The sequence below is a fragment of the Acinonyx jubatus genome, chromosome D3, assembly GCF_027475565.1.
Source record: "Acinonyx jubatus isolate Ajub_Pintada_27869175 chromosome D3, VMU_Ajub_asm_v1.0, whole genome shotgun sequence".
NCBI classification, from domain to species: Eukaryota; Metazoa; Chordata; class Mammalia; order Carnivora; family Felidae; genus Acinonyx; species Acinonyx jubatus.
Genome location: NC_069392.1, coordinates 83,357,766 through 83,382,678, shown reverse-complemented (window position 1 = coordinate 83,382,678; position 24,913 = coordinate 83,357,766). Strand labels below are relative to the sequence as shown.

Here is a 24,913-nt window from a genome sequence, read left to right as displayed (position 1 = left end):
ATGTGGCTGCCATCCAACCTGAAGGAGACCTGTCCTTCAGCCAGCATGGGAAGGAGCCCTTGCACAGCAGGCAGCTTCATGCGGTGTGGACGATGATGACACCGTCTGCCCCACCGTTCCCCCACCTCCTGTTTATTGCTCTGGCCCCAGCAGATGAGCTCTGCTATGTTTTCACTCTCAGGGGCTATAGCTAATGGCTTGGCCATTTGGTTCTGTAGCATATAAAACAGGATCCCCTGTTGAGATGAGACATTTGCATGAAGATCATTTCTGTTCCTAGTAAATGCTTTTTTTCCTCATTATTATTATGACATACAGTGTCATGTGAGTTTGAGGTATTCAGCACAGTGACAGTTGTGGGCCTTAGGCAATGCCCGCCAAGATAAAATGTTTTGTAACCTGTGTGAATGCCCACCAGAGAGGCCCCGGGCTGCAAAAGGAAATCTATCCAAAGAGCATATCGTGCTTTTAGCTAAATGTGGAGACCGAGTCATTCTCCACTCGGAAGCAAGCATACGCACGGTACGTTGGCTCCTGGATCCGCGAGAGGATGGCCCGTGGAAATTCCGACCCCGTCGTAGATTAGGTTGGCAGTGCACAGCGGCCACGGTGGTGAGAAGACACTAAAACATCGTGCAAAATGCATCCCGCTTGTCAGGCCCCGGGCCAGGCTATTAACACTGCCCCAGATAGTTTCCTTCAAGCCAGTGGGCCCGGCGTCCCGCTGGGTCTTGCTGTCGGTTGACACCTTCTTTGTGTTTGACCTGCCCATCTCCATCCCACTGCGTTCCGCTGACTCCAGCCACGCTCCCTGGGCCCTGCAGACTCACATTTGCTTCCTGTTCAGGTTCCCTGAGAACTGCATCTGATAATAGTCCTGCGTGTGCCGCTCAGGCTCCAAAGCGATAGGCCCAGTCACGGAGCATATAGTGGGCTCTGTGCTCCACACCCCTCCTAACCCACAGGTGTACCTGAGCATTTTAATGAACTTTCCAAGTACGGGCTTGATCCCCTGATGGGAGGGGACAGGATGACCCCAGTCTGGACTACACATCTCAGGTCTGGGTCTCAATGCAGTAGTTCACCAGTCAGGTACTTTTCACTAGTGCTCCATGGTTGACCAGGTTGTCTGTCCCCTTCCTTCAATTTTACAGTTACTGACTACAGTCTCTGTTGGAGGGGGGGGGCCCTGTAAAGGCCTTGCACACCCTTCCGACTCCTTCCCAAAGACTCAGATCACTGAGAGATGAAAAGGCTGTTAGATATTCAGGACTGGGAGACAGTAACCTCCTCCATTTACCACTGGGTGCAGAATATGGGGTTTTGCCTCACGAATAGTGACCATCAGTTGAGTTTCTAGTTCAACAGTTTGCCTAAGGTGGCTGTTCCACTTTGCCTGGGTAGCTCCATGTGATAGATACTGGTATGTAAAGTAGAAGTTTATACTAAATGGAGCAAAGGTAGAAGATTTGGGTTTACCAACCTGGGAGACTGATTAAGAGTGGCCATAGTGCAGGACAGACCGTCTGTGTCACAGCCGGATAGATGTGAGCACCTAAGAGCTCAGATACTGGAGATACGTTCTTTTTGTCTTCATTGTAGGTTTAAGAATCTTACTAAAATATCCCCATAGAGACTTTCTGTCATTTCATTCAGTATAGATTTTGAATATAGATCTCTGTGCAAGGTATTAGGAGATGAAATGAGCATACTTTTGGTTGGATAATACATAAGTAACTATTGCGTTTGTGGAAATAGATAAGAATCATAGAGGATAAAGATGATATGGAAAGATTGTTTCTAGCTATGAGGAATTTAGGAAGGCATTATAGAGTAAGAAATGCTTTTAGCTGTATAGGATGTGAACACGAAAGTCAAATAAACATGTGAATTTAACTGACAAACACCATAGGGTGATTGGAAATTGTAGGGTGCTAATAATATTTGAGTGGAAAGCTAAGTTGCAGCTAGTACGTGAGTATGTGTAGCACTTTATACTTGTTTTTGTAGGTGGTGGGAGGGTACCGAGAAGGTGTCAAATAAGAGAGACGTGATCCAACGAGCAGAACAGTGTTTTAGGAAGATTCTGTGGCTGTAGGGTATTGTGTCACAGGGTCCCCAGAACACCCCCGGGTTGGGTAATTGACTAGGCGCACTCAGAGGACTCAGCCTGTAGTCGGAGTCACAGCCATAATTTAGTATAGCGAGGGGACACAGAGCAAAACCAACAAAGGGAAAAGCCATGGGGGGTGAATTCCAGAGGAAACCAGAACAGGTTCCAAGAGTCCTCTCCCAGTCGAGTCCCATAGGATGTGCTTAATTCCTTCATCTGGAATTGTGACCACAAGTGTGAAATGTTATCTACTGAGGAAGCTCAGTAGAGACCCCATGCTTAGGGATTGTTACTGCGGGGGTGGTCATATAAGCACCCTCCTGCGTAGTCTGTACCAGGTTTTCAGACTCCCACAAGGAAAGCAGATGTTCATCATAAAATCACATTGTTTGCACAGCATTAGAACAATGAGCCATCTTTTTGTTTTGCTTTGTTTTCCTCTTTCGTGTTTACTTTTGAGAGACCCCGCGCACGAGCAGGGGAGGGGCAGAGACAAAGGGAGATAGGATCCAAGGCAGGCTCCAGGCTCCAAACTGTCAGCGGGAGAGCCCGCCGCGGGGCTCAAACTCCTGAACTCCTGAACTGCAAGATCATGACCTGAGCCGAAGTCAGACACTTAAGTGACTGAGCCACCCAAGCGCCCTGGAACCATGAGCCATCTTATCAGGAAATGGTAGAAACCGTCCTGAAATTCAAATTCTCAGATACCAACGGAGGACCGAACTTGTTCAGGAGAGCGGCCTCCGATCAGCTGTGTTACCTGCAGTGCACGGGTGTAAATGGGGCAGAGAGGCCAGGAGCTGAGGCGTATGCCTGGGTTTCTATCAGGTCCCACCCAATTTTTTTTTTTTTTTTAACTGTTGATTACTTTCTCAGTTCTCTACTTTTTAAAAGATGTTTTATGGATAAGATTTAGAGGTCATTTAGTAAAAAAAAAATTACATAAAAAACTTGATAGAATTTGTTCTGTGCCCTAATATTTATGAGTTGATTATCTCCACCTGCTGTACAGTAGAAACATACACACACACGATCAGAGGTTGGTTTTCTCATTTTTGTTTTATAGGTTTAAAGACAATCGAAAAGATGACATCTGGCTTGTAGATGTGAGTATGTAAATTTTTCTGTTTTCTACCTCTGCTGTTGTGTTACTTTCTAGTCTCTTCCAGACAAATATGGTAGTATATGGTTAGTACTTGATGTATATTAGTCAATTTTTGTCAGGTAGTACTATTTGGGTTACTATATTAAAATGAACCTCAGCCTTAAGGTTCCTGGCAAGGACCTGTTTTTGCTGAAATTCTGGTAAGAGGTTGACGTATGGATTATGTTGAGGGAGATTGTGGTATGACTTTACTACAGACTTCACTCTGAAATTTTTTATATCACTTGATGGTCAAAATCATGTTTTCGTGTTAATAGGGAACAAAATCAAATTTTCGTTTTCCTTTAACTCACTTTCAAGTTTGGAATGTATTTAAACCTCATGTTTGGGATTCCTTTTAACTTGCCTCAGTAGAAAATCAATGGCAGCAATACAGATGGAATAAGAATAGCAGAGTTGACAATTGCTGAAGCTAAGCCATGGGGCATGAGAGTCCATTGTTTAATTCTTTCTCCTATTGTGTATGTTGGAACATTTCCATGTTAAAAGATAGGTAAGTCTTGGGGCGCCTGGGTGGCTCAGTCGGTTAAGCGGCTGACTCTTGATTTCGGCTCAGGTCATGATCTCGTTGTTTCTGAGATCGAGCCCCGCATCAGACTCTGCACTAACAGCACAGAGCCTGCTTGGGATTCTCTCTCTCCCTCTGTCTGCCCCTCCTCTGCTCGCAGGGTCTCAAAATAAACTTAAAAAAAAAAATAGATAAGTCTTGTTTCACGAAGGCACAACAGTTTGTTACACCTCCACCCAGCCCTGTGGTGATATTGAAGAAAGAGGAACGGTGGTTTCAGTTTAATCAACCTGACTTGTGCTTATGCCAAACCAGTCATCTTAGTGATCCCCCCGTTTGCCTTGCCGGTAGTTATTCTTAACGTAGCAAAGGTACCTACTCTGTTGGGATTTTTGTAATAAAAATAGAAAGTGTTCATCCTGAACACTTAAGGGATGTGTGTGTGATGTATGTGTGTTTGGTGATTTCATTTTACATATAACATAGACTCATTGTGAAGCAAAGATGTTTTTCTTGTAAATTATTTTAAATAGGAATTTGTAGTCCTTTTACATGAATTTAAGGTAAAACCAGTTTTGAGGTATATACTAAGAGTTAAATTATCTAGATTCGTGTGCGTGTCATCTTTTATTGGGTAACCACCTTACAAATTATATTTAAACTTTTTGTCTAAAATGGACTCTTTATCAGAACATTTAGTCAAAGAGATTGCTTAAAAATTAAGATTGATGTACATAATAGCACAACATTTTACTGGTTGTTTTTCTCCCCCCCCCCCCCCCCAACAAGTTTTATGCACCGTGGTGTGGCCATTGTAAAAAACTGGAACCGATTTGGAATGAAGTTGGTCTTGAGATGAAAAGCATTGGTTCTCCAGTTAAAGTTGGGAAGATGGATGCTACTTCCTATTCTAGTAAGCATTTACTCTGTTTTACTCTTCTCGTAGTGAAAGTGCTTTAATTACATGAAGCATTCTTCAGGGTAGGAAGAAGAAATATCTATTCTTTGCTTATGTGAACTAAGGTTCTCTTAATAATTGAAGATTATATATTTTATTGAATGAAGTGAATCAGCCATCAAATGTGTACCATGGTGTATGCATTACTCTTGTGCCTGCCAGACGTATAAGCCATGGTTCCTAGTTTGAGCCCACTTGAGATGCTCCGTTGACCTGAGGCAGCTGCACAAGTGTGAGTGTGAAGCTGTTGGTGTTGCCGTGTGAAGTCAGAATGTGAGTTGTCGTCTCAGTAGCCAGAGATGGCGTGTTGGAGGAGTAAATAGGGACTTTAAAAAGTTGAGTTGAGTCGGAATGGATACAAGGGAGGATCCAGAAAGCATTCACATTAGAGAGAATATTTCGGCAAAATCGTAGAGCTGAAAATGAGCGAAGTGTGTTCCAGAGAATGAACGCCTGAAAGCAGAGCTTGGCAAACTACCGTCACGGACCGAACTGGCCCGCGGCCCATTTTTGTAAGCAGAACAGTCCTGGAACCCAGCCCCACTCGTTTGTTTACTGTCGTCCGTGTCTCTGTCCGTGTTCCACTGGCGGAGTCGAGCAGGCGTAACGGAGCCCGTTCTCCCCGCAGTGCCTGAAATACTATCTGACCCTTTCCAGAAAGAAAAGTGTACTAATGCCGACCTGAAAGGATTTGAGAAAAGAAAGTTGAGTGAGGTATGAGGTACCCTAGCAATTGGGAAGGAGCAAGGCTTCAGGAAGCAAAACTATATTCACTTGCTGCTTCTGCCTGCCACTTTAGATGTTGTATTGCCTTGTGTCTTTTATTGTTGTTCTTTTTGTTTTTTTGAGATCTGAATGATGTAGCACAGGTAAAGTCCTTGTATTCAGTACATAGAGGTCCCCTTTTCCTTTAATCAGTGAACAAAGCGGAATTATGTCGTGCACGTTTCTTTTTAGGAAATCAGGATTGTACTCAGGGTACAGCTTTGGAAAGGGACGGACCTGTGTTTTGATCCCACATCTGTCATGTGCTGCTTCTGGGGCTTCGGGGAAAACCTTAACCTCGCAATTGTGGTTTCCGTGTCTGTAAACGGGGGAGTGATAATCCTCAGGGTTGTGAGGATTGTATTAGCGTTTCCTATTCGAAATCGTTGCCACAGTGGCCAGCGCATGTAAGATGAAGCATAAGACCAGATTTGAGGGGGACCTCACGTCCTAGTGTTTTAGATTTTATCCGTTGTGAATTAAGAGGTAATACGCGTTTTGAGACGGCAGACGGTTAGATAAAAATGTTTTTGGCAGCGACATGTAGGATAGCAAAGAACGGTTAGAGACAAGATCACCTAGGTCAACTTTTGTATGCATCTTGGTGTGGGATGCCGGGAGCCCAGACGTGGTGGTGGCCGCGGAGGAGAGAAGAAGCAGTAACCGCTCACAGACATTTTCGAGGCTGAGATCACAGATGTGATGAATTGGCTGTGTGGTACGAAGAAGAACCATCAGAAGTAACAGGATAAGATTCTTAGCGTAGTTACTGAACTGCACCACTGCTGGCTGTATGGAAAAGAAACACTGACTTTTTGTGCGTTTCCCTCTTCTCAGCTGTTGTGAATCTATGGTGTTTGGCCTAGTGATGTTGGAGAACAAGGCGCTGGGGTCCAAAGAGCCAGGGTGCCGTGAGGTGTGAGGGCTGCAGTCGCAGAGTCAAACATGAGTTGTTGAAGCCCTGAGGGGAGACCAGAGCGATGGCAGTTCCCGCCCAAAGAGAGAGTGATGTGCTTGGGTTGATTTATTGAAATGAGCTTTTAACAATGTTTGAGAAATTAGTGCTTTCAACTGCTGTTCCCGAAAGTATGTTCTCATCTGTTGGCAATCTTGTTTCATCCTGTCTTGTTGGTTAGACACGCGTGTACTTAAACGTTCACCAGCATAGTCATATTCACTGAGACAGTTTGTTTACTAACTAACTACTGCGTCAGTCTCTAGAGATTAAAGACAGACCAGAACGAATCCTTCTTGTCCAGGGAATGGCTAGTGTCGTAGAGGGAACAGTATGAATAAACCAACGGGGTGCAATAAAGTCTCAAACACAGCAAATTCCTGTGATCGTTTGAATCATTTAATGGAGTAATAGAGTGAAATAACATGTAAAGGGATATGGGTATATAAAGAAAAATAATGAAAAAATAAATAATAAAAATAATGCTGTGGTTTACATTAAATGAATTGTAATTCATTAGCTTATTGTTCAGTGTGTATTTAGTGCCCGTGTGTGTCACTGTTTAAGTGACACTGTGATGAGGGAAAACGTAAGATTTTTTCCTGAGTAGCTGAGAAAAAATGTTTTAAATGCTGTGATTAAAATGCAGTGTTCTTGTAGGTACTGAGACTTAATATGTGGATTATAGCTTTTTAGGTGCTTTGTGGTGGGACTGTTTTTCATTCCATTATTCATAAGCCATTTAGAGGTTTAAATTTTTGTCTCTGATATGTGATTGTTACAGATTTTATTTATTGTTCACTTAGCATTGTGTTGTATGTTGTGTTGAGTTCATAGGAAGAAATCTCTATAGAGCATGCAGAGCACCTTACCTCCAGCAAAGCACCTAGCGTTAGGAAAAGGGATAGGGGACTGGTATGCAAGGAACACCTCTGCCAGATACTGTGATGGGTGTTTCCTACACTTTATATCCTTTACTCCTTGGATGTGCAATGCTAAACCCTCCACTCCCTTTCCCAACCTGTGTGGTGATGCTTGCTTGTAAGTCCTTGCGACTACCTAAATCATACAAACATGGCTTATTGAAAAATCATTCTTTTGTTGAAAAGTTGTAGGGTCAGTATTCATTCAGCAGGTATTTAATGAGCAGTTACTGTATGCCAGAATGTACAAGGCACATTGTAGGCATCTGTGATACATCAGTGACCAAAACAGAAATTTCTACTTTCATGGAACTTATATGCTAGATGGGAGAGACAAATGATAGCCAGTAAGCATAAGTTAAATTGTCTACTATTTAGTATTTGATATCCGTAACGGATACATTTTCTTCTTTATTATGCAGTCAAGGTGGTGTTTTATGTGCTATTGAAAAAAGAATGTTATCTTCCTGGTATTTTTAAAAAAATATTTAACATATTTGCAAACTACTGTCTAGAGATTACAAATAGATTTTTGGCATGTAAATCTTAAAATTCCCTTAAATACCTCAGTGCAGCTCCAGTATGGGCCTTTTAGTAGAACTTGGCATCAGGTAAATAACTGAATTAATTTTTTTTTTTTTTTTTTCAAACTAGCTGTCAACATTATGCTGTGTCTAATTGTAAATACTAAAGGATTGGTGTATCATGTGTATTTCATCCGCTCCATGGGTCACTTTTCAGGCATTCACAGCATTAGTGTTTCTCCGCGTTTAGTCCACAATCTACATTAGGATTACCTGGGCTGCCCAATATAAATTTAGACTCTGAAGACCCACACCAGCCCCATCAAATGAAAGTCTTGGAGATTGGGTCATGATAATCTGTATTTTTAACAGGGACTTCAGGTACTTCTGCTACCCAAGTTGGAGAACCATAAAGTATTATTCCAGGGAACAGTTAGTTATAGGGCTTGGAGAGGGATGGATTGTTCAGTGATCAATTATGGAAAACCTCTTAGAGGATGTGACATACCTTATCCTCAGTCATGTAATTGCACAGATTGGAAGTGCACATCATCACACTCAGCAGATCTCTGTGTATAGAATTCTTCAACTAGGAACTTGAACTATCATGAATTATCCTGCCCCGTGTGTTTGGAATTGTGTGAAGACTTTCTTGATGCATGGTTTTAACTAATAATGCTATAATCAACGTTAAAAAACTATATAAAGATATATATTTTAGTCTCTCTTCATTGAGAACCAGAATTGTTTCTCACTTGTAAGTTAAAACAGGTCATGATACTCTCTGTGACAGTGTACTGATTCCTATTACAAAACCGCTGAAATTCTAGAGGGTGGAGATCAAGGATGTTTCTGAACATCCTACAGTGCACAGCAGCCTCTCCCCACAAACAAGAATTATCTGGCCCCAAATGTCTGGAGTGCCAAGACTGAGCATTTCTCAAACAGAGTCACTGATCAAAAGGGCTTATAATCTAGAAAGGTAAAACTGATTTGCCAGTATCATCTGTGATCTCCACCCTCTAGATACCAGCAGCACCCTTCTCCCCAGCCCAGCCCCCCACAATTTTATGGCAACCAAAAATGTCTCTAGATATCGCCCATTGTCTCCTGGAGGGCAAAATCTCTCAGTTGAGAACGGCTGCCATATTTTATTCTTTTTCATGTTAGACACAGAGTGACACTCGGTAAATGCTAAAAATAGTATTTTGAGCTGAGGACTTCACATTAAGGCTGGCCCCTCCCTTCCCCCCACCCCCTCCCAGCCCACTGTATAGATGAAGTAATAGCAGGTAGTTAACAGTGAAATGACTGAGTGGTTTCAGACGCCAAAATTAGAGGCAGAATTAGGACCAGATTCCAAGATCATCATGTTTCACATCCAAGCCTGTCTCCACTATCAAGTTGTTATCATTTCAAGGAGAAGACAAAAAGGAAATAAGGGGCTGTATGTTTAACCCCATTTTACGAGCATTTAAAATGATACAATTCCAGAGAAGTTATTCGTGTTATAGATGGGTTTGTGAAAGAATTGATCTCAGGTCTCTGCTATGAAAAAGAACAAAATGTTAAAACTTCAGTCATAGCCCTGCTACCGATTCAATGCTTGCACTCAAACAAGTTACCACATCTTCCTAAGTATTAGTTTATCTGAAGAGTGACATTAGCACCCTTCCCTTCCCCTGCTCACAAAATTGTCTCAAGGCGTAGTTGGAAGGTATACTAAAATCAGTTATAAGGTATTTTACATCAAAAGTTCTTCTTATTGTTCTATACGTTGATGTGTCAGCAGCTACCTAACAGATCAGGATCAAAAATAGAAAGGAAATGGACTTAACATTTGAAGATCTCTGTGTGCCAGGCTCCCTCTTAGATATTTGTCCACATGCTTTCTCATTTTAAAATCCCATCCACAAGGCCAGCCAGATGAGTGCTATCCTCAGAAGGGAAAGAGTTGCCAGATGATAAATGTGGAGTTGGAATCCTAACCTACATCATTTTACGTCTATAACCCATGCTTTGTTTGTGTTTCCTCTAGGGAGATGTGGTTTTAGGAGTCACTGTCAAGTCAAAATTATATCAGAAGTGAAGTTTAATGCTCAGAGTCTAGGTACTAAAGAGTGGGTGGTATACATCTGTCTCCACCTGACGCATTTGCTGACTGAGGCCAAGGAAATTAAGTGGTGGGTCTTAAATGTGGAGCCGGGATTTTTGTTCTGAAAACTGTTTTGAGAACCACCACTGCATTTTCTCAGTGATTGCATATCTTCTTCATTGGTCTGTTTAAAAATAAACCTTACAATAAATTAAATTATTAGAGGCATATACACCTCTCTCCCAGTCAATTATATTCGTCTTAGTTGAAAGTAATAAGGGCTGACTTTCCCCCACCTCCTCGATTTGGGAAGGGGTCATTAAGGACATATTTTATCGCATAATCCCCCCCATATCATTTTTATATTTTTTACTCAGAAGTCAGTCTCAATTCCTGTAGTCTCCAATTAGAATAGACTTGGCAGAATTAAATCCTGCAGTAGAGATGGGCACAAAGCAGGTATGTAATTGGTTTAAGTTCATCTGGCTTTTCAGAGGTGAGACCTCTATAGTCAGAACCTGAGTTATTTATGTTAACCTCTGCTGTCTGCGTTGCTTCCAGTAAAAACTTCATCACTGCCCTGACCCTGACCCTGTCCATCAAAACCAGTTCATCACTGTCCTGACCCTTTCAGTCACCTTTGTTCGTGTTCAAGGGAGAAACTCTATTAATGACAAAGGAAGGCCGAGAGATTTTGACTATTATTTTGCCACAGGTTCACTCTGTCATTATTCTTGTGTATTGGGCAGTACCTAGAAACCAGAGATGGATGATTACTAAAGTGATTGGTAAACCAGAACCCACGTGCAATAGTGTAGTGTCCTTCTACCCAACCACGATGAGATATCCTAGAAATTACTAAAATTAACAATGGGAAAGATATGAATAAATACATTATATTTTACATAAACTGGTATGGTTGTGTGAATATATTGTATCTTGTCTACGGAGACTGCTTTATTTCTTTACCGTCCTGATTGCCTTGATTCTGTAAAGGAGGTTAGTATTAATTTGCAGTAGTGATTGCCATATCTCTTCAAGTCCTAATTCTGTATTTGATTGTTCTCATTTCTTCTTTCCCTCAAAAAGATGCCGTTGTAGCAACTGTATCTCATTTTAATTAACATGAGGACTTCAGAATAATCTTTGAAAGTGACTAGAATTATTCTAGGTTATTACAGTAGCAGAAACTTCTAAAACAAGTAGATAAAGTTGCTTTTAGATCATATATAGAATGCAGATTCTTTAAGTAATTTTGCAAATAAAATTTATCTTTTAAAAATTAAAATATAATGCAGTTATTTTAAGATTTAGAAAAGGAAAGCATGGTTTTGCTTGTTTTTGTTTTTTATTTATTTTTATTTTTTGCAAGGAGCCAATGAGACCTAGAAAAAAGTATTTGTCCTGGAAAATGAAATCAGATGATAAGTGAGACTTTATTTACATATATTTTTTTAACAGGAATATCTTTTAAAATAAGTATTCTTTTAACGATTCTTTTGGCATTTATTCCTTAATTTGTCATAGTGTTTTGTGCTGGCCATAATTTGGATTATTAAGTGATTGTTTTGTACGAGAATGTCATGTTTTTTCTTTTTTGTGTGTGAATTTATATCCTTTTTAAAGACTTAAAAACATAGCTATAAGGGTTTGTATAAATTTATATTTTTAAGTAAAAGGCTCATTTACTACCTAGTTTCTCATTTAAAAAAAAATTTAGAATTATTTATTCTTTTTCTCATCAAGGCATTGCTTCAGAGTTTGGAGTTCGAGGTTATCCAACAATTAAGCTGTAAGTTGAGTGTTGTATGTTTATATGTGTATTTTTATTAGTTCACTCTGCTTACGTTTTATTACATTAATTTCTAGTAGCTTCCTTGGAGGATTGAAGACGGGTTCAGCAGTTTTTTCTAGGTGCAGTATGTGATCAAAGGAGAGGGACTGCGTCTTTCGGCTTTTCTGTGTATTGAAGCGAATGTGGTGTTTTCGGCTAGTTCGTTGAATGCGCTCTGAGCGCTTCCTGTGGGACAGGCATCCTGCAGGACCAGATGACCAGCTGTCGATTATGAAAAAGGGCTTTTACCCTTGAGGAGCTCAAGAGTGTATTCTGCTGTATCATGTGAATCCCATCTCCTAACAAATTTTACTTTTCTATAATTAAAATAGACTTATTTCAGTAGAGATGAAAGAAATCAAGAGCATCAAATTGATGGACTTAATTCTAACCTGAAAGTGTTGATGAAGTATAATATAAAGCGTATGTATATAAGTTGGGAGAAATGGTGTGCTAATTAATTCTAAAGGATTTATTTGATAGTCATAATTTTACTGAATTTTCTCTTGAGTTTCTTCCTTATTTTGGTAGTGTGCGAGTTGAGGGATGATTTTGAAATTTATTTTTATAGTAAAGTAAGTTTTCAGTATTTTAAAATCTCAAATTTCCAAATTTGGCTAATTTTAATTTTTATTTCTGGGGTTTTATATTGACTTCCCTCCTTCCCCTACTTTCAAAAAAACATTTGCTAAGCCTCTTTTACTTGTGTCAAGTAAATTATCCTTTCTGTTCTTTTTGTTTACTTATAGGTATTCTCTTGTGCTTTCACATTTTTTTTTTTTAAATCACAGTTGGACACATAATTCGTTGACAGGCTTTTGGAAAATTATAATTTTCTAGAATAGGTGTTTTATGCATTGTTTTACTCTGTAATCTTAGAGCCTCTGTCAAGTTACTATGATGTTGTGTTGCTTAAAATTTGTTCTCCCTCTACCAAAATACTGTTAATTCCCTGTCATTTTTTTTTTTTAACTAGAGAAGATAGAATTGTACTACTTTGACAAGCTCTTGACCATGAATGTGTAGATTATGCACTTTACAGAAGGCATAGGTACAATGCAAGTATCAAATACAGAGTAAACTGTTTTCATGTAATTTTAATAAAATGCAGCCTTTTACTTTATATTTTGAGTTGTTGGTCCCCTGAAGCTAGTTGCCCACTGTATTTTACATGGTTATGCCGCTTCTAAAAAAACTCTGCATTTATTATTTTATATTCTGTAATTTTATGAGACAGTAGTGATTAGCATTACGTACTAAAAGAGTTGAAATAATCTCAGCTTTTATCTTTTTTTCTTCTTTTTAAGATTAAAAGGGGACTTGGCATATAATTATAGAGGACCACGAACTAAAGATGATATTATTGAGTTTGCTCACAGAGTATCTGGGTAAGTTTTTATTAGGAAAGGCCTTTACTATAGGATACTAATATTTTAAAATTAAATGTGTTTTAATAGACCATATTGAATGCAAATTTTTTAGGGGCTTAACCTAAGTAGAATCTGTTCTCGTATGACAGAAGGTAGGGTTATGCAGCATATGGAGAGATACTTCAAAGAAACAAAAAGAACTGTGATATGTATTATGTACTTGTTAACCTCACATTTAAATTCATTTCATATGTAGAAAAAAGATTTTCCCCAGTAGATTTTTAAAAAAAAATTTTTTTTAATGTTTATTTATTTTTGATACAGAGAGACACAGAGTGTGAGCAGGGGAAGGGCAGAGAGAGAGGGAGACACAGAATCTGAAACAGGCTCCAGGCTCTGAGCTGTCAGCACAGAGCCCAACACGGGGCTCGAACCCATGAACTGTGAGATCATGACCTGAGCCGAAGTCGGACACTTAACCGACTGAGCCACCCAGGCTCCCCACCCCAGTGGATTTTTTGAAGCATTTTCAAAATTTGATTACTTCTAACAACTTTGTGAATTGTAATTTTTATTTTACTATAAATTTGCTTTTGTACTGCCTCATTTATATCAGCTTATTTTTCTTGTTACCTAATGTTGGAGTTTTTGAAAGAAACCCCACGGTATTATTCTTCTGATAGACTTGGGTTTAATCCCTGGCCTGTGATACTGGAAAATTCTTTTTAGATACAGCTAATTAAAATACTTTCCCTGATCTGTTACATGCTGCTTTCTGCCAACTGTGAGGTATTATTGCACATTTTGCTTAGAATGTGGCATAATTAGAACCCAGATGTCTATTTGAGTTATAGATCTCTGAGTTTTTACTGATAAGGAAACAGACTTTCTTTCATAAGCATCCTGTTGGTTTGAATATGGTGATTCTTTTTTTTTTTTTTCAATCTACATCTACCTTGCTGAGGTATAAAGAAAGTTGGTGCTTATAATTATTCAATGCGGGTGTGTGGAACTCCTTAAGGAGAACATTCATCAAAGTAGGTTAGCCTGTATTAACTTCGAAAGCATAGGCACTTTCTTGTGAGTTTGACAGGATATATTATATTGATACCTTTAAAGAGCTTTAAAGTAAATTGAGATATCGGGGGGGGGGATTTGTCGAGTGCATGACACTGCCGGGCTTAAAGTATTTGAGAAAAGACACAGAATGATCTTTATTCAAGTCTGCAAAACTTATTGATATAATTTTCACTGTATTTTCTCATTGATTGCATATCTCATTTTCTTTATAAATGCTTTCTGAATAAATTTTAAGATACCTTTTACATTATACTAGGGCATTGGTGTGGGACGTACTTTATTCCCTGTGGTTAGATTCGTCTTTATGTTTTGGCGATTTTTAACGAGTTTCAGTTTAAGCTTAAGATGGTCTTCTGATGTAACCAGGGGTGACTCTGTTGCACAGAAATTTCGTGGCTCAGTTCTGGACTTGCATCACTTGCCGCCGGTTAATTACTCAAGTACGAAAATAGAGGCGAGCAGTGAGTGTGGTGCGGTGCATCTGAGGAATTGTGCATTTTGAAAATAGGTTTGCCTTTGCAAACGCTGTGTTATTCTTTTTGCAGATTTAGTGCAGGATAAATCTGATAATGCAGACCACATCTTTAAGAAGACTGGCCCTTTTTTAGTTTTTTTAATAACACTTTGTAAGTGATATGTTTGATAATAACCTTTGACATAAGCTATCTAGTATTAAAATGGATATAAATCTTCACATAGTATTTCTAGTTTCCTGAGGTAACACATTCACAGTGTGTTAGTGTGAACGATCTCATGAAAGAGAAAAAAAAGTAATTCTCACGTGGACTGTTTTATTTTTAGCTGAGGACTCTCGATGGATTACAGTTCTGTTCTTGCCTACCAAAATATTGGTTAAGATGGTACTCTCTAAAGGGATATACTTTAAATTTACTTTTTTTTTTAAGTTATTTTTTAAATTGATGGATTAACTTGTGGGTACTGTGTTTTTATTATGTGGGTACAAATAGTGGTCATGGCTATAGTTTTATTAGGCTTATGTGGATTGGGTGATTATTTAAAATGCAGTTAACACAACATTAAAACTTCATAATTTTAGACCTATATTGTGTACTATCTTTAGTTCAAACACAAGTTAGTTTTTTGTTTTGCTTTCAAACAGGGCTCTAATTCGGCCACTTCCAAGTCAGCAGATGTTTGAACATGTGCAAAAGAGACATCGTGTGTTTTTTGTTTATATAGGTGGAGAGTCACCTTTGAAGGTATCAAATGGTTTTATTTTTTAAAGTCACAAGTAACGGGTGTATTGTAATTGAATTTTCCATATAGCCAAAACGTCATCCAGAACTCAAAATTACTTCACTGTTATTGGTAATAAGAGGTCAGTGTGAGTATTTTTCTAATGAAAACACTTTCTTACATGCCCTCTATTGTGTTTGCTTCATGAAACAGAAATGAATTCAAAGGTGTTGCTTGCCTTAGTATTTCTTCTCTCGTTGACCTGGTTACTCAAATTTAGTGTTACTTTTCAGCATTTTTGGCTCCTTGAGACTGCAGAATGCAATTTAAGTGTAAACTTCTTAAAGATCATTTTATATATGTATAAACACACGTCTTTTCCTGTAACTATCAAATTAATAAATAGGAATTGAGCTTATCTTACACTTAACTTTGTTTAGAGGAGTATAAAAGCACTGAGTAATAGTGGTCTCTTTGCTTTAGAAACCATTTACTTCATGTGCCACTCAACATTCCATCATCTCCTCACATAAACACACTGAGGCGTCCAATTGTGACGAGACTGCTGGGGATGATACCGCTGTTCGGAATGTTTAATGAGGAATGAATTTGGATCCTCGTATTTAAAAGTCACCTCTTTTCTATTTATATCTTCACAGGAGAAATACATAGATGCTGCTTCAGAATTAATTGTATATACATACTTCTTTTCTGCCTCAGAAGACGTGGTTCCTGAGGTAATATTTAAAATTGGATTTTAATGACGTAATTTCATTTTTTAAATTATTACTTGATTTATCAAATTTACTTACTGTCATATGTATAGAAACAGTAAACATTAACTCTTTACTACTGGTACCGGATTGCTTATTATTAATAAGTAAATACCACTAGATTCCTAGCATTTACGGACTGTGTTTATTAGGTCCGTGCTTGTTCTCTTCTTTAAAATAATAGCAGTAGTAAGAAGTGATAACTCAAACACTTCAGCTGGCTTATAAGCAATGGAGTGATGTGTTTTTATATATTAATTCACAACTGCTTACCTAATCACGTGCTGTGACACTCTACTAAGTTCTTGACAAGCAAGATCCTCAGGACCCTGATAGGGTGGAGCTTAAGTGCTCATGGAAAGAGGAAGTGTGCTAAATTTTACTGTTGCTGGTTACATCTTTGGGGTCATGTTCAGTAAACAAATATATAAACACAATATACCTAGTATGAAAAAAGTAAAGGAGCATTGTGATAGTAGAAACATGAGGGTGGGGTGGCTATTCTAGATTGGTTGTTCAAGAAATGTCCGAGAAGAAAATATTTGAGCTGGGACTTACATGATGTGAAGGAGCCCTGCAAAGATCTGTGGCCCGAGTAAACTAGAAACAGGGAACAGATATTCCAAATGCCCAAGATGAGAACACTCTTGGGCGTATTTGGGAAGCAGGTGCTGGGCCAGTGTGGCTATAACACAGTGAGAAAGGAGATAGGCAGAGAGGCCAGGGGAGGCCTTGCAGGTCATGGCCATGCATGTGATGGGCTGAAGTTAGTGAAGGACTTGGTCTCATGTTCATCTTAAGGACTTTCCTCTGCTAAGAGCAGAATGAATTGGACGGAGATGAGAGTAGACCCACAGAGAGCAGTTGAACTTGTGGAGTAATCTGGCAAGTTCGGGCTTGGAGGTTTGCAAAGGAATGGGGAAAGGGGAAAATGTTGGGTTTTGGAAATGAAATTGTTCAAGCTTGTTGACCTGGAGGAAAGGGGAAGAATCAAGGATAACTGCTAGAAGTTTGTTTGTTTGTTTTAATTTTATTTTTTTATTTTTTAAAATTTACATCCAAATTAGCATATAGTACAACAATGATTTCAGGAGTAGATTCCTTAGTGCCCCTTCCTCATTTGGCCCATCCCCCCCCCCACCTCCTCCTGTAATCCTCTGTTCTCCATATTTATGAGTCTCTTCTGTTTTGTCCCTCTCCCTGTTTTTATATTATTTTCGTTTCCCTTCCCTTATGTTCATCTGTTTTGTCTCTTAAAGTCATATGAGAGAAGTCATATGATTTTTGTCTTTCTCTGACTAATTTCACTTAGCATAATACTCTCCGGTTGCATCCACGTAGTTGCAAATGGCAAGATTTCATTCTTTTTGATTGCCGAGCAATACTCCATTGTATATGTATACCACATTTTCTTTATCCATTCATCCATCTATGGACATTTGGGCTCTTTCCATACTTTGGCTATTGTTGAAAGTGCTGCTATGAACATGGGGGTGCATGTGCCCCTCTGAAACAGCACACCTGTATCCCGTGGATAAATGCCTATTAGTGCAGTTGCTGGGTCATAGGGAAGTTCTATTTTTAATTTTTGAGGAACCTCCATACTGTTTTCCAGAGTGGCTGCACCAGCTTGCATTCCCACCAACAATGCAAAAGAGATCCTCTTTCTCCATATCCTCACCAACATCTGTTGTTGCCTGAGTTGTTAATGTTAGCCATTCTGACAGGTGTAAGGTGGTATCTCACTGTGGTTTTGATTTGTGTTTCCCTGATGATGAGTGATGCTGAGCATTTTTCATGTGTTGGTTGGCCATCTGGACATCTTCTTTGGAGAAGTGTCTGTTCATGTCTGTTGCCCATTTCTTCACTGGCTTATTTGTTTTTTGGGTGTTGAGTTTGATAAGTAGGTGTTTGGTTTTAAAAACTGGGTAGGTGATAGTGTGATCCATGAGCTTGAGAATATGGCGAAAGGAACACATTTGGGAATGGGCGAGTGATCAACTTATTAGACATCTGAGTACAAGCATCAGATTCACAGTTGGATATAGGGTTCTGGAGTTAAGGCTGTGTAAAAAACTTTGTAGACATGGGATACAAATTTTTAAGGAAATGAGTGGGCCCAGGACCTAAAGACTACAAAAGAAAATACGAAGAAAATAGCCGGTGAGTAAGAAAACAAGATGAGTGGAAAACCAAGATTTAAAAAAAAAAAAAAGTTTAAAAATGAGAGGTCCAGGGGCACCTAGGTAGCTCAGTTGGTTAATAAGCATCGAGCTCTTGATTTCAGCTCAGGCCATGATCTCATGGTTTGTGAGCTCAAGCCCCACATTAGGCTCTGAGCTGACAGTGCGGAGCCTGCTTGGGATTCTCTCTCTCCTTCTCTCTCTCAAAACAAATAAACATTAAAAAAATTTTTTTTTAAAAAAGGATCCATTGTGCAAGGTGCTTGCAAAGTGGTCAAGATGAGGAAAGTACAGTTAACTGATTTTGTCCACACATGGAGGTTGTTGGTGGTTTTATGAGAAGGACAGGTGCCTCACTGGTGTCATTTGACAGAATGCAGGTAAGAAATTGTAGGTTACAAGTGTAGACTTCTCTTTAGAAAGGTTTTGCTGAGAAGGGACCTGAGAAATTTGGCAGGAGCTGACGAGAAACATGAAATCAAGGGAAGCTTTTTCTTTTTAATCAGTATAAGTTACAAAAATCAAAAGTTTTTTTTTTCCCCACAAAGGTAAGTCATAATATACATTTGATTAATTTTTGTTTATTATTTTCTAATATTTAGATACTATTGATTTAAGAAGATTACTGAGTTACCTAGAGTACGGTCTAGTGCTTCCTGCAATACGTACATAAACGTTTCAGCTCCTTGGGGGAGCCTCAGACAGTGTCTGGTCAGTTTAAACTCATTCTAGGTTTATTTACTTAGTTTGGTCTAAGAAGTTATTTTGTAGTATTTTGCTTACGCATTTATTTTTGATGGGGAGGAGAAGATAGGGCGAATGAAGAGCCATGCTTGCCATTAGATTCTCAAATAGATGCCCCACAGGGTTATGAACTTCTTTGGACTGTCTCAATGTGCTAGAAAGGCCTAGGATGGACTGGAACTGGAACTTTTAGTCCACTCTCCTCTCCAAAGCCCAGGGGACCACGTTTTCGTGTTAGAGATGAGGATGTACGCTGCACCTTCACCTCCGAAGCTCTCCAAGCAGTTTCTTTGGAGTACAGCAGAGAGCGTGCTGGCTTCATCCCCTGACACCATCTGATGCCACCCCGGTCCGTGTGCAGTGACAGGTGTCTGAGATCAAAATTCTAGCACCTACAGCTTCTGGGTGAGCACAGATGGTGTCTGCTACCTGGACAGACTGTTGGTTATCATGTGCTGTATTTACTTTTACTTTATATATATATTAAGTTTTGAGAGACAGAGCGAGACAGAGCACTAGTCAGGGAGGGATAGAGAGACAGGGAGACACAGAATCCGAAGCAGGCTCCGGGCTCTGAGCTGTCAGCACAGAGCCCGACACAGGGCTCGAAGTCACAAACCGTGAGATCATGACCTGAGCCGAAGTCAGACGCTTAACGGACTGAGCCAGCCAGGCACCCCTCATGTGCTGTATTTATTCAACGTTTATTTATTTTTGGGACAGAGAGAGACAGAGCATGAACGGGGGAGGGGCAGAGAGAGAGGGAGACACAGAATCGGAAACAGGCTCCAGGCTCTGAGCCATCAGCCCAGAGCCCGACGCGGGGCTCGAACTCACGGACCGTGAGATCATGACCTGGCTGAAGTCGGACGCTTAACCGACTGCGCCACCCAGGCGCCCCACATGTGCTGTATTTATTATTATTAGCCTCTCAACTAGTTTTCTTCAAACATCCCTTCATTATTCCTGCAAATAGCAATATTTGTCATCTCTTTTTTAGTTCTGTGTATGTGGTTGCAAAAGTCTGCTGGGGGGAGTCTGTTATTTCACAATCATATGAGGATTTTTATTCCCATAGAGAATTCTCAAGTAAGGGCAAAGCCCTTGATGTTATGCCCCTCCCCCTCCCCCCCATTTTGAATTTTATATTTGGTCATGAAAAGCTTCCTTAGATTTACAGCTACTTTTTCAGCTAGTATTTTTGAAAGCCTTAGTAAGTGTAAGAAAGGATATACAGATGAAGACAATTTCTAATTTCAGGATACTTAAAGGTAAATGGAGAAAAATGGCCTATAGACATATAACTGTGATATCAGATAGTTTAAGGAACACAAAGAAAGAGGACGAGGGGTTCAGAATCTATGGAAATCAAAGGCTGCAAGATTCCACGTATCTAGTAATGTTAACAGTACGGCCACCTCAGGGGCATCCTTGAAAGAGAGGGATGCCGAATGTTAAAAAATACTTTTGAAGCACCTTTGTAGATGAGTTGCCAAGAGCAGGCGAATAGAGTTACTTAATGATAGAGCCTTACCTACAAGCTTTTCTGCTGCCTTTAAAATAGTTATTTTTTCACTCATATCTGGATCTTGAGAAACTGAACAGAAGACCATGGGGGAAGGGAAAGGGAAAAACTAGATACAAACAGAGAGGGAGGGGGGCAAACCATAAGAGACTATTAAATACAGAGAACAAACTCTAAGGGTGGATGAGGGGGGTGAGGGTGAGGGAAAATGGGTGATGGGCATTGAGCAGGGCACTTACTGGGATGAACACTGGGTGTTGCATGTAAACCAATTAGACAATAAATCATATTCATAAAAAAATAAAATAGTTATTTTCATGGTGTTGTACCATTTTTTAGCAGTCATGTAAACAGCTCATTCTGTATTACTGAGGTATGCCTTCTCCCCTTTTTGATAGTTCCAGAACAGCCATCTTTATTTTTATTTTACTGTTACTGTTATTTTCATTTTATTAGTTATCAATTGATTGTTGTTACTTTTCATTATTACCACATCATGGAATAATTCTGTGTGGCTTACCCAAATTATATCTGTTCCGCATGGATACTGATTTCTCTACTATATAATACTAGTACTATTTTGAAATAAATACAGCATGCCTTCTGAAAGAATTTTTTATTATTAATTGCCATTATAGGTTCCCATTTATAAAGCCAATTTATAGTTTAAACCTGCTCTCACATTTGTTAGCGGACTTAATTTTCCTAACTCTGTGGTGAGGTAGGGACTCAGTGTCCTTGATTTGCAGAGGAGAAAGCCCGACTCCCCAGGACACAAGTGGCCTCAGTGTCACACAGTCGAGGAATGGCAGGGAGGGACTTGAGTCCACCAGTGCCGATCGTTACCTCAGCCACTGCTCTTCCCTACCTCAGAGTGGGTCTCCTGTACTTCCTGTGGTGTCTTTACCTCTGTTGTCAGCTCTAAGAATATTCCATGGCTCTCACAGCAAACAGGGCACTGTACCTGGAGATGTATAAAGAGATGCCAAACCCATCCTTGGATAAGCTTGGGATTGGCTGGTTTTTAACCGCTTGCAACAATTTCATTATTGCTGTGTTTTTTGTTTTTTTTTTTTTTCCTGATTTCTTTTGATACTTTTGAAATTATAGCTACCGATTAAACACTTTTAGAATGATAAAAGTTGTTTGCGCGTCTTATTTTTGCAGTATGTGATACTGAAGGAGATGCCTGCTGTACTTGTTTTCAAAGATGAAACTTACTTTGTTTACGATGGTAAGTTCCGAAGTTTTAACTGATGTAAAACATTTTGGAATTAAAATGCTGTGTCTATTATAGGACTTAGGTGTTGATCAAAGAATTGGCAGATTCGACGATTCCTCTGTCTCCCATTAGTTGAGTGACTGACAGGTTCTTCTTGCTCTTCAACTTTCGTTTTTCCATCTAATGTGCTTTCTGGGTCTTGCCTACAATGAGTTTCTTTTCTTTTTCTTTTTTTTTTTTTCGTCTGGTCATTTGTCTTTTGAGCAATTTCTGTGCGTTATTTTAAAGCATTCAAAATTATTTATATAGGAAAAAAGATCTAACATTGCAGACTCGCAAAAAGATGAATAACTAAAACCCCTTCGATAGTGGTGAAGTCCCTGTAGGGTATGTTCTGCCCTCGCTCCCATGTCTCCCTTCCTGACAGAGTAACCACCCACCTACTGTTCAACATTTCTTCAGTGAAGTAAGTACTTAGTCTATTTTTAAAATACTTGTGTTATACCAAACGTACATCATAATAAAAAGAATGCTAGAGTAATAAAAAATACATCCCCATCACCCAGGCTGGGCAATTACCATGATCTTACCACATTTTCTTCAACACTTTTTTTCTTTGTTGGAAGTATTTTAAAGCAAATCCCAGAGGCTTTTCGTCACCATGTGCCTTGTTATGCATCTTTTTAGAAATGTTATTTTTTCTTTATGTATAATTAGGTGCTGTTACAACACTTAATAAAATCTGCAGCCGTTCCTTGGCATTATCAAATACCTACCCCCACAATCTCAGAACTGTGCAGCGAGGTTGCTCGGGCCAGTGGAGCAAACCCACAGGGGCTCCGGGAGATCGTTTAGATCTCAAGGGAAACAGTGAAACTCAACATCTGTTGGATCCCACACAGCCCCTGAGAAGCAAAAGTAAATGCAAAGTCATGCTTGTAGCAGTCTCGGTGACCTTCTACATTAGTCTCATAAAGTAGAAGCTTCAGTTCTTTTGTGTGTGTGTGTGTTTCCAGATTTACTGAGAGAATTAACATATAATATCGTGTATGTTTAAAGGCATACGGTATGTTTTTTTTTAATTTTATTTAAATCCAAGTTAGCGAACAGTGTAATGTGATTGATTCCTCACTGACTTACACCACCTAGCGTTCATCCCGGCAGACGTCCCCCTCAGTGCCCCTCCGCACCTCCCTCCATCAACCCTCAGCTTGTTCTCTGGATTTAAGAGTCTCTCTATGGGGCGCCTGGGCGGCTCAGTCGGTGGAGCATCCGACTTCGGCTCAGGTCATGATCTCTGGGTCCGTGAGTTCAAGCCCGCGTTGGGCTCTATGCTGACAGCTCAGAGCCTAGAGTCTGCTTCGGATTCTGTGTCTCCCTCTCTCTCTGCCCCTCCCCCACTCATGCTCTGTCTCTCTCTGTCTCAAAAATAAATAAATAAAAACAGTAAAAAAAAAAAAAAGTCTCTTATGGTTTGCCTTCCTCTCTGTTTTTATCATTTTTCCTTCCCTTCTCTGTTTGTCTGTGTTATTTCTTAAATTCCACGCATGAGTGAAGTCATACGGTATTTGTCTTTCTCTGACTGACTTATTCCGCTTAGCATAATACATTCTGGCTTCAGCCATGTCGTTGCAAATGGCAAGATTTCATTCTCTTTAATCTCTAATATTCCATTGTGTGTGTGTGTGTGTGTGTGTGTGTGTATACCACATCTTTACCCATTCATCAGTCCAGTTGATGGACGTTTCGGCTCGAAGCTTCAGTTTCTTATTTCCACCAGCTACCTTTGAAATACTCAGTGCCTTTGTGTGACTTTTTGTTACTATGTTGGACAGTACAGATGTGCAACATTTTAGTCATTACAGAAATATTCTGGAGTCTTGTTATTTTAGAACAGAAAAGAAACTAGAACGACTTGAGAGCTGTAAGCTTTGTATTGCTTAAATAACTCAAATAAATAGAAGAATATCTAATAAAAAGAATATTCTGATTTTTTCTAATGAAAGGAACATTTTAACTATTATACTAATTGAAAACTAAGCATTTCTAAAATCTTGTATCTTCATTAATTTTAAGTAAGTGTGACGGTTGAATTTTTTTTGCTATAGTATAACAACTCCCATTATATTTTACACAGCAGATACTGTTATGTATTTGATATTCCATGTTATCGTCACCCCTCTGTGGGGATAGGTATTAAAGCAGGTAGATTAATATTCTGAGGTTATGAGAGAGATGACCGAAGAGCGTTAGGTAAGGCGATGGATGTATAACTCTTCGCAGGTTCATTCATTCATTTGTTCATTCACCGGATATGTGTTGATTGTCCGTATCAGACATTGGGCTTAAAAAGGAAGTTAGGAGGAACTTGCGCATATGAAAATAGGAGGAGGAAAATAATTCACATCTACACTGATTCTATCCATTTGCTCTTTGATTACGACCCTCCTGTGTGATAAGCACTTAACATATATTGTCCTATTTGATAACAATCCTTTTGAGATCCTGGTATTCTTACTATTTTACAAATGAAAAGATAGGATTAATGTGTTTTTCCCCCAAGTCAAAATAGTGTAATCAAGCATTAGTCTTCAGATCTCTTGTTCTAGTTCTGTTAAGAGTTTGTTAATGCTTCAGAGAGCCACTTTGTTTCTTTTTGGAAAAAGCCTGTTCATACCTGTTTAGATGTAAATCTGTTCTTGAATCACGACTAAGAGTGCCCATCCTCATGTTGCTGAGACACATCCTCATGTGTTTCAGACATGGCCTCCCACGAGGGGACAGGAGGGATAGGTTAAGTATCTGTAGCTATTATAGAGGCCAGCGGTTTTTAATGTGCAGTAGGCTAGTATTGAGAACCTGCTGAAGCTTCAGAGGAAACCATTTACTTTGAATGCTGCTTCTAGTATTTAATTGTTGCCAATAAATTTAGAAGCTTTGTGATAGGGGCTCAGGAGGATAGTTTCATTTCGTTTCTTT

The 24,913-nt window shown here is 39.4% G+C and overlaps 1 protein-coding gene across 3 annotated transcripts in view; it reads left to right on the top strand.

The window, feature by feature from the left end:
• Positions 1 to 24,913, top strand: part of TMX3 (thioredoxin related transmembrane protein 3) — a 45,737-nt gene that overhangs the window by 4,976 nt on the left and 15,848 nt on the right. For 2 of the 3 annotated variants that reach the window (XM_027069153.2, XM_027069154.2), the window contains exons 3-9: positions 3,180 to 3,219; positions 4,576 to 4,699; positions 11,753 to 11,798; positions 13,148 to 13,228; positions 15,411 to 15,510; positions 16,147 to 16,224; positions 21,880 to 21,946. In XM_027069153.2, the coding sequence (XP_026924954.1) occupies positions 3,180 to 3,219; positions 4,576 to 4,699; positions 11,753 to 11,798; positions 13,148 to 13,228; positions 15,411 to 15,510; positions 16,147 to 16,224; positions 21,880 to 21,946 (536 nt within the window). Of the gene's footprint in view, positions 1 to 3,179; positions 3,220 to 4,575; positions 4,700 to 11,752; positions 11,799 to 13,147; positions 13,229 to 15,410; positions 15,511 to 16,146; positions 16,225 to 21,879; positions 21,947 to 24,913 lie in introns of those variants that run through there. The other variant, XM_053205988.1, reaches the window with a different exon arrangement.